General features: G+C 50.3%; 1 protein-coding gene across 6 annotated transcripts in view; it reads left to right on the top strand.

The window, feature by feature from the left end:
• Window positions 1–12,877, top strand: part of ARHGAP44 (Rho GTPase activating protein 44) — a 170,696-nt gene extending 157,819 nt beyond the window's left edge. For 3 of the 6 annotated variants that reach the window (XM_081027058.1, XM_081027056.1, XM_081027055.1), the window contains 4 exons: window positions 3,167–3,324; window positions 6,252–6,632; window positions 8,665–8,716; window positions 11,363–12,877. In XM_081027058.1, the coding sequence (XP_080883184.1) occupies window positions 3,167–3,324; window positions 6,252–6,632; window positions 8,665–8,672 (547 nt within the window). In that variant the 3' untranslated portion in view covers window positions 8,673–8,716; window positions 11,363–12,877. The remainder of the gene's footprint in view (window positions 1–3,166; window positions 3,325–6,251; window positions 6,633–8,664; window positions 8,717–11,362) is intronic. The other 3 variants (XM_081027057.1, XM_081027054.1, XM_081027053.1) reach the window with 1 other exon arrangement.
• The last annotated feature ends 191 nt before the right edge of the window (window positions 12,878–13,068 follow it).

Genomic DNA, 13,068 nt, shown 5'->3' with positions numbered 1-13,068 from the left:
GTGTCCATCCAAAGATGAAAGATGCAATCTGTGCCCTTAAGACATACGTGTTCCAGTGAGCAAATACTCACAAATCATGAAGGCACATGGTCATACCCAGGGACGCAGGGGAAGGAGGCTGTACCTGGCCCTTCTTTGAAAGGGGGCTGTCGGAGGGGATTCTAGAAGTTGGAATCACACAGTGAAGCTACTTTGCTGTTAACAGCAATTAGGAAAACTATCTGCTCTCTAACAACTTAGGAGACCTAGGAAAGTGAGTCAAATCAGACACTGCTTTACATTCTGTTATTAGAAGATGCAGCATTCCTCCAGGGCCACTGCTGGAAAACATTTGGGGTTTGGGGAAGATGAATCTTTTAACCCAATCTTTGTATGCCTGCGCACATGAGTACATAGACACACCAACCCCTTACATGAAGGGATTGCAGGTTTTCTTTTTTCTTTAACGAGCAGTTCTCTTCCCTGTGAAATTGGAAAATGACAAAGGGAAAGGGGACAATCACAGAGTTTAGGAGGGGGAGGCTGACACTGCATGTGCGTGGGTTGTTGCTGTTGGCGCCAACTCAGAGACGATCAAGGAAGCCGGCACTGGCCGTGTACTCGCTGGGCTGCAGGTCCACTTGAGAGGTGCAGATGGGGGAGAGAGAGTTCAGTGGAGAAGCAGAGGCAATGGCTGAGGGCCAGAGACTGATGAGGAAGAGGTTTGGACGAATTGATTTGCTGGGAAGTTTCCCTTTACACACACTGGCTCCATCCTGATTTCCCATCTTATAACCGAGACTTGGTGCCAACAACATTTGGCACATAAATGATGTTTCTGGAAAATACCCCTCCAAGATGGATTTCCCCTGGCTCTGAGATGTTCCCAGAATGTTGCAGATGAGTGGCCTCACAGAGTCACACATGGGCAGGGAACATCGCCCACTCGTTCAGATGATATAAAAGGTCAGTCCCATTGCTGTACAGTCATACTGGCCCTTTTTCCCAGAGTAACCAGTCCTGTAGATTTCCTTTGGGTGTCAATGTCCTTATTTGTCTTGTACCACTCTTACTCTCCCCACATGGATTCCTCCCAATACAAATGGCTGTTCCATTGCTTTGTTTGTTTGTTTCTGTTTTCTGGACATTCACAGCCCAGACGATGTTTCTTCCAGTACCAGATTCCTGTTACTGCTCCCCCACCCCCAAGGATGGCAGGCCCTCCCCTCCCTGTGGCTTGCTCCAGCGTTCCCATTCCCCACCAGGTTAATTCCCTCAAGGCTGATGGTCTCTCCAGCCAGGCTCAGCCTCTGTACCCTGCTCATCTGCTTGGCATTAACTCCAACCCCAAACTCTGCTTCCTGCCCCTTTGCACCCAAGCTCACTGAGTCATACATCCCCACATCTAACCTGTCTTCAAGCATGCTGTAACTGTGCTTCATCCACCTCGGGCTCCTAATAGCTATGTTACTTACACCCCAGCTCTCCCCCCTGGGTCAGCTGCGTCTATGCTGGAGAGAGAGGATCCGGGCAATGTATGTAAATACTTGTTTCTACAGTGCGGGGAGTGTGCAGGTGGAAAGGAAAAGAAGAATGAGCTTCTTGGGCCCTAGATTCCTTAGACAGATGTCTATCCAGAGGAAAGAAGGAGCCTATTGTCCCACAAGAAGCAATTATGTTGTTTGCTAGTTTCGTGTTTTCTTCGGTTTTACCTTCCCCTTAATGGAGGCAGAGATGGACAGGACAGAGTGATATTTGTCATTAACACCTGAGTGCCTGGTTACCTTGGTCCTGAAAAGAATGAAAGAAGTTTTTGCCCAACAGGAGTGAGGGAAGGGTTTGCTGGGTTTTGTTGTTATTTTTCCATTAACAGAATAGAGAAAGGAACTGTTGCTCTTCTAGTCCTCTGATAAAATGGCTTTTTTCCTTGGGGAATTACACAGTGTGATGTAACACTCATCCTGAGAAGGATAGAACTTACTAGTACCTTGAACGTGGCCTTCCCTTCATTCCTCCACGTAGAGAAAATTAGTTGTACTTTGATCATGTTTGCTATTCCAGCCCAGGTCCCTCTCTGCCTCCCAGCCTTTCGCACTGTACCCCAGTGGAATGAGCAGTATATTCCTAGCTCTTTAATGTTTAGTTTCTAGACAAATTTAGGGAAGAAATGGGCTGTAGCTACTTTTTTGGGGAAGAAATAATCATTGCAAAGGATTTAGGTTTCTACTCTCTGTGCCCTACCTGAGGGGATCAGAATCCACGTAGGTTCCAGCAAAGGTGACAGATAGCTGCCAACTCCAAGGTCACCTCCCTGTTTTGCTAGGGGCTACCTGGAACATTATGTTGAAAACAAGTGAGAACTCTGTGGGGGAAATGTGGAGATGAATTGGTGATGTCTGCGATGGGTGGCCTGTTGGGGAGGATGGTAGGGAGTGAGGAGCTGACCATTTATTTGCCATTCCTGGTCTGTGGAGTGAAGTGGAGTACGGTGTCTTTTAACATATACCTCATCCTTAGGAGAATGCCTGAGAAAGAGCCAGCAGTGTTGGATGAACCCTCTTTGGGACCTCGTGATCCAGGGTATCCCTTTATCAATTCAAGGGACTCCAGAAGCCCTCACTGCCATTGACTCTAATCCTCCCTCCTTGCCTGGTGGACCGGGACTCAAACTGTCCCACATCTGGACATTGAAATCCTACCATTTGCTGAGATCTGCTATTGAATTTGAGGATGGGTCCCCAATTCCTCCCCTGCGTGGAGGTGTGAATGAGATTCAAGGAAAGCAGCTGGGGAGCCATGGCCATAAGGCTTGGCAGTGTGAGCCCAAGTCATCAGTCCTCGTTCAGCACACGGACCCTAAGAAGGTCTTGCTCTGGTCTTGCTCTGGTCTGCTGTGGATATAGAAGGGACAGAGCACTGAGGTTTTCCAGTTTCCGAATGTCTGAGAATGCCAGGGAACTGTCAGTGAGTGCCACACCGAGGAGAAAGTGGGACCCAGGCCATCTGAGCCCCCAGAAGGGACAGTCACCTCTGGGGGCATCTTTGAAGATGTTCAGAAGGGCCTGAGACAGACCAGGCTGGGACAGACTAGAGCTGGCCCGAGGCAGACGTACTGAAATCCACAATGCTGATGCCGGCGTGGCCTGAGTTCAGGGGTTCACTCTTATCCTTTGTGCTTACGTTTCAGCACTTCTAAAAGCAAGGAACTTTCTCCAGGATCTGGGCAGAAAGGAAGTCCAGCTTCCAGCCAGGGGGTTCCCAGTACAGGGACGCAACCAGGGGCACAAGCAGGCACCAGTCCAAGCCAGCTACCCGCAGACCAGAGTCCTCACACCCTCCGGAAAGGTATGTCACTGCCACGCTCCACGTTGGTCTCAGGCCAGACATCGCTGCACATGTGCTGCCTGGGAACTCGTTTCCCTCACTTAGCATGGATACTTAGAAACGGTGGCTTAGTGGAACATTCCTGGTCTGGGCATTCAAGGTTTGGCAGCTAACCAACTCCAAAAGGGATCATTTCATCACTATTCCTTCGTTTCCTCACTTGAACAGTGGGCTCGTTAGTGGCGTGTACAGGGTATTGCTTCCTGTGCCCTAAGACCTCTGAGCAGAATCACTGCTCAGGATGACGTGTGTCTCCCACAGACCCCGCCAGGCTCTGCCGCCATCATTTAAGATGTGTGGGGTCTTCTGCCTGTCAACCGGGGCCTCATACAGCTGCCTGCCCTGGGATTGTTTGTCAAATGTGACACAGAAGAGGGAATCAGATTGTTTCTACAGGAGTCCTGCCCTCCCATATTTCCATTTTAGAAGGTCTGAGAATTTCTTCACGAACCCCAGAGCTGCCCACTGGAACTCACTGTAAAAGTCCCAGTTATTCTCTCTGAAGTGACCCCCAAAATTTAGAGACATGCTCCGCGGTGCTGTTCCATACGTGGGGAACTGCAGGGAATGTGTGCTTCCCCAAATCTTTTCTGTTGGTTTTCACCTTACGTCACCACTTTGCAACGTCTTTAACTTGTTTAAAATAGCCTATTGTTTCATTTGTTCTCAATTCAGGCCTTTCTAGCTTGTAGGTATAGATTTAGCTCCAGGATTTGTGGAGCAGGGCTGGTTCACCTTATCCACACATACCTTCACGACAGGGAGATTTCCTGCCATCCTGGCTCCAGGCTGCAGTGGCAATCCCGTTATCCATGTCGGCTCTCAGCCAGTCCTTCCATCTTGTCCATTCCCCATTCACGCATTAGGCATCCTACAAGCAGTGACTGGGCCCCTACTATGTGCAGAGCTCTAAGGATGTAACAGCAACAGGCATAGCCTTTCCAGAAAAGTCAATGTGGAACTATAATACAAGGGTGGTGCCGTTCAGGGCAGTATGGGGTACTCGGGACACCCTTCCAGACATAAGAATTGAGCCACAGTGGTGGGGGTAGGGGGTGGAATTTAGCATTTCAGGGTTTTTTTCCAGCAACAACAGATTTTCCTTGCAGTCTAAATAGACTTCTTTGGCCATCTTTATGTACAAGGACTTTAGCCTGCCCCGCACCCTCTGAGCGGGGTGGCAGCAAGCCATTGTTTCGCCCAGTGGAGTCAGGGCTCCCAGTCCAGGCCATTCAGCTAACTAGTGCCAGTGGCAGGTTGGCCCTCTCAGTTTTCACAGCACATTGGGACTATGAGGTGGCGTAGAATGGTACAGGTCCCTTTCCCAAGTGGCATTCAGTAGCTCAGAGCCATCTTTTGAAAGGTACAACTTCTCCACCCTCCACCATTGCCCCCGTTGGCACACTTACCTTTTTTCTTTTTGAAGCCCTCAGTCTTTTGAGAACGTGCCTACAGTTGTACATTGAGGCTTCATCCTGTCACTACCAAGAACTGGTAAATGTCATCATAGACTACATGGTGATGTCACTGCATCCTCCCTCTTCCAGCTCATTTAGGACAAGACAGGCTCAAGCATGATCCCTGGAGTCTCCACTTGCTTCTCACCCACCGAGTAATTCCCACATTAGCCAGTAGGGCTGAAAAGTGGTTTTATTATAAGTCATGATTATCTGGTGCTTTATACACATGGTCCCATGTAATTATTGCAATCCTGCGGAGAAGAGGTTTAAATAAATGTCCCCTGGGCTTATAGTGGGTAAGATAGGGGAGGAATTTGAGCCCATGTTGGTGGGCCCCAGAAGAACATGTCATTTCCTTGTCGACACTGCACAGTGAAGGACCAGGGAAGTGCATTTTAGATTTTATTCCATGGAGGGGTGAGAAGTGAGGGGTGGGAGAAGTGTCCCTGATGCTTCCTTGAGGGCTTAAAGGACAATTTCTTCTAGAATTAATGGTACCCACAGCCGGCACTCACTTAATTGACAGATTAGTGATTGCTTTCTCAAGACCTTTGCCCATCAATGGGATCTTCTGAGTGTTTGAATTTGTCATCCTCACCAGTTCATTTTTAATTAAAAGTATAATTTATTTGTTACCCTTTAGCATGATTAAGTAAAGAAAAAGGAAAATAAAAGCACTGCAGAGGAGGTCGGGGCTTAAAACAATGTAGTAGATCTGTCTATACTCGTATTTGTACTCAGAGGGTACGATTCTTGAAAGAAAAGCACCTCAGAAGCAAGCATGCTGTATCAGGGGAAGGACGGGGGAAGGACGGATATGATGGAGGCACTGGGCTTCTGTGGCCAAAGTACGTGGTCATATGTCCTTATTATGGGAGCCAAGAGCCATTGGGCAGGTTCAGCCAAAAGTCAGAGTTTCCTATTCTAAGGACAGTCACCCCGAACAGGGTCCACTGTCATAGGTTGAACTCCAGTTGTCCTCTGTTGGACCCTCTGAGGGTCCAACAGAGTCCAACAGAGGACCCTCTGTCACTGACTCACTCTTCCTCAGCATACCACCCATACCTTTTACCACTCCGAAGTGGTGACAGGACACTGGGAAATCAGTCACTGCCTGTGGATGGGAAATTTGTGCTGCAGTTTGGCTGTGTGTGTGTGTGTGTGTGTGTGTGTGTGTGTGTTGGCAGGAATTCAGAGAAGATGAGGAGAAATTAGTGAACAGATGGGGAAATATGAAAACTTGCAGTACTAGGTGATTTTTTAAAAAATTGTATTGGCTGCTCTCGGGGTAGCAAGAGCTGGGGGTGGGAGTCAGGAGGTGGCAAGGGTTAGGAGGTGGGGAAGGGTGTGCTAATAGGCTACATAGACAATGGGCTTAATTTAATAACAACCTTATGTGTTGCTGTTGTGTTGTGTTTTTTCTTCCAGTTTCCAAGAAGGTGGCACCAATTCCACCCAAGGTCCCCTTTGTCCAGCCTGGCACTGTGACTGACCAGTCCGCCGGCCAGCCATCCCCACTCAGCCTGTCTCCTACCCCACCGAGCACCCCATCGCCCTACGGACTGAGTTACCCTCAAGGGTACTCCTTGGCCTCAGGCCAGCTCTCCCCAGCTGCTGCAGCTCCCCCTCTGGCCTCTCCTTCCAGCTTCACAAGCACTTTAACCAAATCACGGCCCACCCCTAAGCCCAGACAGAGACCCACCCTGCCGCCTCCTCAGCCTCCCACAGTGAACCTCTCAGCCTCTAGTCCACAGTCCACGGAGCCTCCCATGCTAGATGGCATGTCCCCCGGGGAAAGCATGTCTACAGGTAACCAAGCCGCGGCTCCCTCAGATTTTCTCATGAACCTTAGCGAAATGTGCTAAGCGGAGGGGCTACCGGTACCCCCCAGTTCATAGACCCCTGCTTGCCACAGGATGGCTGAGCGGGTGCTACTGTGGCTTCCAGGATGATCTCCTTTGACACCACCCTTAAGCCCGTGGAAAGCAGCTCAGGATGGATCCAAGTCACTCCGCAGAGGGGCTTCTTAGGGGATTCTCCCAACCGAATGCCTGCGGGCTCAGGGCTCTGATGCTGTTGATAATTTGGGCGTTGAATGCCCTGAATTCTTTGGAGTGGTGCTTCAGGAGAGGCTGGACGCGGGGTTGTGATTGCAGAACAGCACAGGTGAGGGGTGGAGGCTTTCCTTGTGTAGAGCCCAAGGGTCTAAACAGGTACAAACCTGTATCTTGAGAACAGACACTAAGAACCAAAGACTTTTTTTCCTATTACTTAAATAAGCCTAATTAGAAACATGGATTTCTAGCAATATATATTTAGAAAGGAGTCAGTTTCAGAAAAGATGCGTGTCCCCCTGTTCTTAAAGGAGCTAATTGGACAAGCCCTCAACTGCTAAATTTAGTTTTGCTTTAAGTTTAAAATCAAAGATGGAGCTCTTTTCCCCCCAAGGGAAAAAAATGTATAAGCATGAAATCACAAACACACACCAGAAACTGTGTGTTAGCAAAAACTGTGTGTTCATTAGAAGAGGACATTTTTGAAACATCTCTCCACTCTGACCACATGAGATTAGATCTGACCACGGGGCATATTTGTGGTGCCCACTAAAGTAGGCATAGCATTTTCCTCACGCAGGGAGGCAGGCCATGGCCTGGGCGGTGTCTTGGAACAGGGCCAGCTTGCCGTGTCACCAGGCGGCAGAGCGGTGCACACATGCTTAGTGTTGTCCCAAGTGGCAGAACACTAAGGCAGCTTGGGATGGAACACACACACACACACACACACACACACACACACACACCAGACACCACCGAGATACAGATACACACCCACACACAGTACACAGAAACACTGCCCAAATACACATACATCCATGCACACACACCACACAAGTACACTATATAAATATACCACGCAGATACAAAGAGCAGTGCAGTCCTAGGTGCACTGGGATTTCTCACAGGGATTGTGCTTTTATTCCTACATCCTCCTCCAGGAGTGATGTTCTTTTTCACTTGATTAGGTAGCGGGGGTGAGCCCGTGGGGTTCAGTAGCTTGCTGCCTATGCAAAGGCCAGTACAATTGGAGTGTTTGCAATGGGTCGAAAGATTTAAATATTGTGGGCAACAGCCGTCTGGTGATTTGGCTTCTTTATTTTGGGCTGTGATTACTGTCAAAGGTACAGCTGCTGTCATTTACCCTGAGGCTCATAAAAAATTAAGGTAATTCCTCTTTGAAAGACGACAGTGAGCCCCACTTCCCCCCGGGTGGTTCTTGGTGGTGTGTCCTGAATGAGTCCTGATGGAGGGGGGCACAGGCCTGCTGCCCTCAGAGCTCATGGCCACACCCCAGGAGCTCGTGGTCACCCCCAGGAAGCTAGAGGGGCTGCTCCTCCCAACGCCTCAGCCTGCCAACGAGTGCAGCTGCCCCAAGGAAGGGACACAGCATAGGGTTGATACTGGAAGAAACAGAATGAGCAGCAGGTATCACTGAGGAAGAACAGAGAGATAATAGAACGAGGAGAACTCGGGGGGCAAAAAGTAGGCAACAGAAAGCACAAAGAGGCAGCCAGTGTCCCCACAATCACATGAGAAATGTAACAATCCTCTTTCCATTGCACCAGGTCGCAGTAATAATGCCCTTGGCCCCCGTACCTGTTCTGTTTTCACGTTCTTTGGCAGCAGACTGTTGTTCTGTCCCGTGCGCACCGGCCTCTGACCAGAGTAGAAGCGTAATGACCTGGCGTGGCCCACCTGACTGTGATACTTGGCATAGTTTTTGTTACGTTCTTGTTTCATCATGTTTATTCCTTTCTCCGAATCCTATCATTGTGTTCTTGCAGCTGTGTGACATGAGTGCCGCAGTTTTGGATACGTGTGAGGGGGATGTTCAGGGTAAGCGGCCCCAGCCTCGCCTCCTGTCCACTCCCCCGAGCCAGCCAGGCCACAGCTCTCTGCCCCGCACTCTGCATGTAGCTCAGACCTGCATGGCGGCTTCCATCCTGGTGCCTTCCCCAGCCTCCGCAGGAGCTGCCGGGTCCGAGAGCTCATTAGGCTTTTTGGGATCACTGGCGGTTTTTTTCGTGTTTTTTTTTTGGTCTGTTTTTTCTTGTCCTTAGCAGATGGGGGAGACAGCCAGGCAGAAGCCAAGCTCATCTGCTCCCCACCCTCTGTCACCTAATCTCAGCTCCCCTGTGCACTCCCTGTGGTTTAGAATTGAAAGGGTAACAGGACTGCTCATGTGACGAACCTTTGTTATCACTGGAGGGCCTGCAGAAGATGTCTGTGCCCAGTGTCCAGAGACAGTTCCTCACATACACGTTGGTTTAGGGAAGGGTCGCAATGAAGCTGCCACCCCGGTGCCTGGATGCAGCCTCACCCCATGGCCGGAGCCTGTCCGTGCGGCACGCATGCGCCCCAGCCGTTCCCACTTTCTGAAGGAAAGTCTAACTTGCCTTCCCATGGGCTGAGACCGCTGGCAAATCCTGAAGACTCCACAGTAGTAGAATTCGTCCTGAGCTCACTTTTTCGTAGGGTATATGGCCAGCCAGATCCTGTCTATCCAACTCAATGAAATATTTTGCAAGCAGTTATACCAGTTTTTGCTGATATCCTCCAATAAAGAGCAGATGCTCAAAAGTAAAACCAAGTCAAGAACATGAAAGAAGCCAGATGAACCAGGTATTTTTGCCTCAGTAAGGAGGGGCATCCAGAGTAAACCAGGGGAGGGCCCCCCAGTGCCCCAAGAAAGCTGCTGTGCCTGTGGTCCTGTGGGGACCGATGACAGGCATGGCAGGAGGGCGTCCACAGACAGGTCTCCTGACAGACACTTCTGGAGCTTTGTCCAAAACAAGAAACAAGCTGCCCCTGCCGCTCCCCCTGCGCCCCTGCAATGTCACTGGGGCTTCTTTCCCTAAATCTTGCTCCCGGGTTCCTGCATTGCCTTCCTCCGCAGGGCTCTCTCTAAGAGAACAGCCAGGAGCACAGCTGAGCAGCTCATCTCAACCCCCTATTGGGGGTTCTTTACGTGCTCTTTCTGTAACTGTCAAGTAAACCCATCATCACCCTTCCCCTTTGACTGCTGGGACACAGGGAGGTAAGAAACCTGTCCAAGCTTATACTCCCCCTAGTGACAGAGATAGGATTTGGAATCCAGGCCTGATGGCCTGTGCCTTACCTAACAGAACATGGCACGACAGGTGGGGCAGGTCGGCCCCAGGCCAGGAGCTGCCTCCCACTAGGCACCAGGGATGGACCCCAGCAGCGAGGGCAGGACACAGGCAGGCCCAAAGGCCTGCACATGTCCTCTGGGGCAGGAGGAAGAGCCAGTGGCACTGGCTGAGCTAGCCTCAGACCCTCAGTCACTGCTCCATCAAGCAGCAGAATGAAGACAGGCTGGAACGACATTTTGAGGACTGTTTGAGGGGGTGGGGTGAGACAGAAGGACCCTTTGTTGGAGAGTTTTCATGTTTGTATGTCTTTTAGGGCAGTGTCCAAATGTCTGTGTGTCCACTTGATATGGCATTCTTTGGGTTGAATGTTTGTTTTACCAAAAAAATCAATCAAAAACACAACAAACACCCCACCCTCAGGCCTGGTCTAGAGCTGTTCCCTTCCTAGGTACACTTCCTCTGTCATGTGGAGTGCTGCTACGGGCCCAGATTGACAGCTAAGTGGAGGCAAAGACTAAGCAGGCCTAGGCATGGGTAACACGACTGAGAGTAAAGGATCTGGGGCCTGGGGTTTTGAGCTCCATTGCATTCCAGTCAGCCTGCTGCAGCCCCGGGACTCCTCAGGCTCGGCCTTCCCAGAGCGGTGTAGTCCCAGGCCCCCACCAGGAGGCCGTGCATATGCTGAGCCGCTGGCTCTAAGGATTTGTCTTTACTCGCAGATGCCCCGAATCCCAGACACTGAGCCTTGTTACCTCAGATACATTTCAGGTACATTCTTCCTGATCATCTCCCGGGAAGAATGACCTTTGAGGGCGCCCAAGAAGGCTGGACCTCTAGGTGAGCAGTTACCTAGAGCTGAGCAATGGAGCTGAGCAAATTTTGCTCCAATTACTGCCAGGGTCCTGAGGGAAACCCTTGGCCCTGCCCATCAGCCATCTGAACTGTACTGTTTACAGCCTGAGAGTGAGGGTGCCGTGAATCTAAGAATTCCCCAGTCTGATGAGAAAATGGGGTGTTTCCCACTGCCTCCTCCCATCCCTGCAGACTTTAGGGAATAGACACATTCCTGAAATCCCCCCAAAACTGTCCCTGAGACCGGCCCAGAAGGCAGTGAGTGTGTGGTAGCCTGGTCCTCTGAACCACCCCGGCAGGGGCTGGATGCTGGTCCTACAGGCTTGCTTGGTAGAAGCAAACTGGCCCAACCCTAACCGACCCTGCACTAAAACGCTTCAATCGGCCCCCAAATAGGCTAGCCCCCCAGTGGCCAGTCCACTGCTTCCCAATGCCGACTGTGACCAGTTACCTGCCATCAGTGGCTCCTTAGCTGAAGCCCCCTCTCAGCCACCTCTCTCTCTCTGGCCACTTTCAGATCTTGTCCACTTTGATGTTCCCTCCATCCACGTAGAGCTGGAGTCCACGCTCCGCCTGAGTCCCCTGGAACATGTGCAGCGACACTCGGTGACTGAGAAGAGGGACTCGGAGGAGGAGTCTGAGAGCACTGCCCTCTGACACGTGTGTACATACATGGGCCCAGACTGACACACGCCAGGGGCGCCCCTGGGCTGCCAAGCGTCTCCGTTGGCTCCTTGCTGTCACTGCCAACGGGAGGCTGGAGTTTTGCGGATCACTGTCATCTCCGGCCCGTGTGGCAAATGGTGGTGGTGCAGGTTTTGTATGTTCCCTTCGGGTGGTGACTTTGGCCTTTTGTTTGATCTTTGCCTTTTGACTTTGTGCCTATTTTGATCCACTTTCAGCCTCCATGCCCAGCAGCAGCCCTCTCCGCCCAAGGGCTTGCCTGTGGGAAATGTCCTCTGCGGGGTGGGGGTGTGGAGGGTCAGGTTGCCCCTTAGACCTGGGGCTGCCACCTGTACTGACAGTGAACACCAAGTCCTGCAGGACCAGCTCAGTGGCTACAGAAGGGAAATAGGATGGCGGGATCTGTCCGTACAGTGGGATTAGATCCTGGGCACCGGGGAGGGCCGGCGCTGTAAACACCTTTAAACCTGCCCTTTAATCCATGGGCTCAAAGTAAATGGCTTAAAACGAAATTTGTTTCACTTCCCAAATTTTGTTTTTCCGCACTGTGTGACTGAAAACTCCCATTACCACCTTATCATTTTACACTTAAGAATTAAACAATGATCTCGAGGGTGTCTGGAGGGCCCAAAGACAGCTCCCTCTGCCCCCCAAACATCAGATATGACAGTAATCCGCCCTGCCCCCACCCCCAGGCCCTCAGTGGCACTCAGTCATGAGGTCCATGGGGTCCAGGAGCCTCTTTTCTGGAGGTCACAGGTGAATACAATTACTCTATTACCCAGAGCATGTGGAGGAACGTGAGGCCGGCCCTCGGAGACACCAGGCGAGTGCCATCGGCCCTGTGGTGCGGCGCGTCCCGCTCACCGGCATCAGGACTTGTCCCTTCTCATGACCGCCCCATCCATTCTCGGGGAGGAGGGCTGGGAGGGCACTGAGGAGCCTAGTCACACTTGGGGACTGAGGGAGTGAGGAACAGATTCGAGTCATGCATGCAAAGTCAAATTTTATCCTTTTAAAATAGATATGATAGACCTATACATGATATAATATTTGTATATATGAAATCTCTCTATATTTGTTTAATTTGAGCCATTCAATCTAAACCAATGTACAGGTGTACAATGAGAAATTTAAATGCTTCGTTATTTTTCCCGACACAGTGTAAAATAACCCTTCTCAGACCACGGGATTTGCAAACTTTTGATGCTAACAGCTTTGCTCACTTCCTGGCAAGGACGCTTCAGTACCCAATTTGTAATGGAGCCCGGGGGTTGAAAGTACCATTAAATACATGTACAAATAGTTGTCAAAAGTAATCTTATTAAAATAGATTTATTATCCCTGAGCGTGGCCTATCCTCTTGTTTTAATAGAAACCTGTGGGGACATGGGACTCAATATCAGGTGCTGCCTCAGGAGCATTTCTGTATTCTTAAAGCATTTCTGTATTTTCCTGGGTAGGAAAAATATACAAATAAATATTAGATTTATCTTTAAAAATTCTCTCAATTTTCAAGCCAAACCTCAGTGTTGTTAA

This window comes from Rhinolophus hipposideros (assembly GCF_964194185.1).
Source record: "Rhinolophus hipposideros genome assembly, chromosome: 20".
NCBI classification, from domain to species: domain Eukaryota; kingdom Metazoa; phylum Chordata; class Mammalia; order Chiroptera; family Rhinolophidae; genus Rhinolophus; species Rhinolophus hipposideros.
Note: the sequence above shows the minus strand (reverse complement) of the source record. Positions and strands in the feature narration are given on the sequence as shown.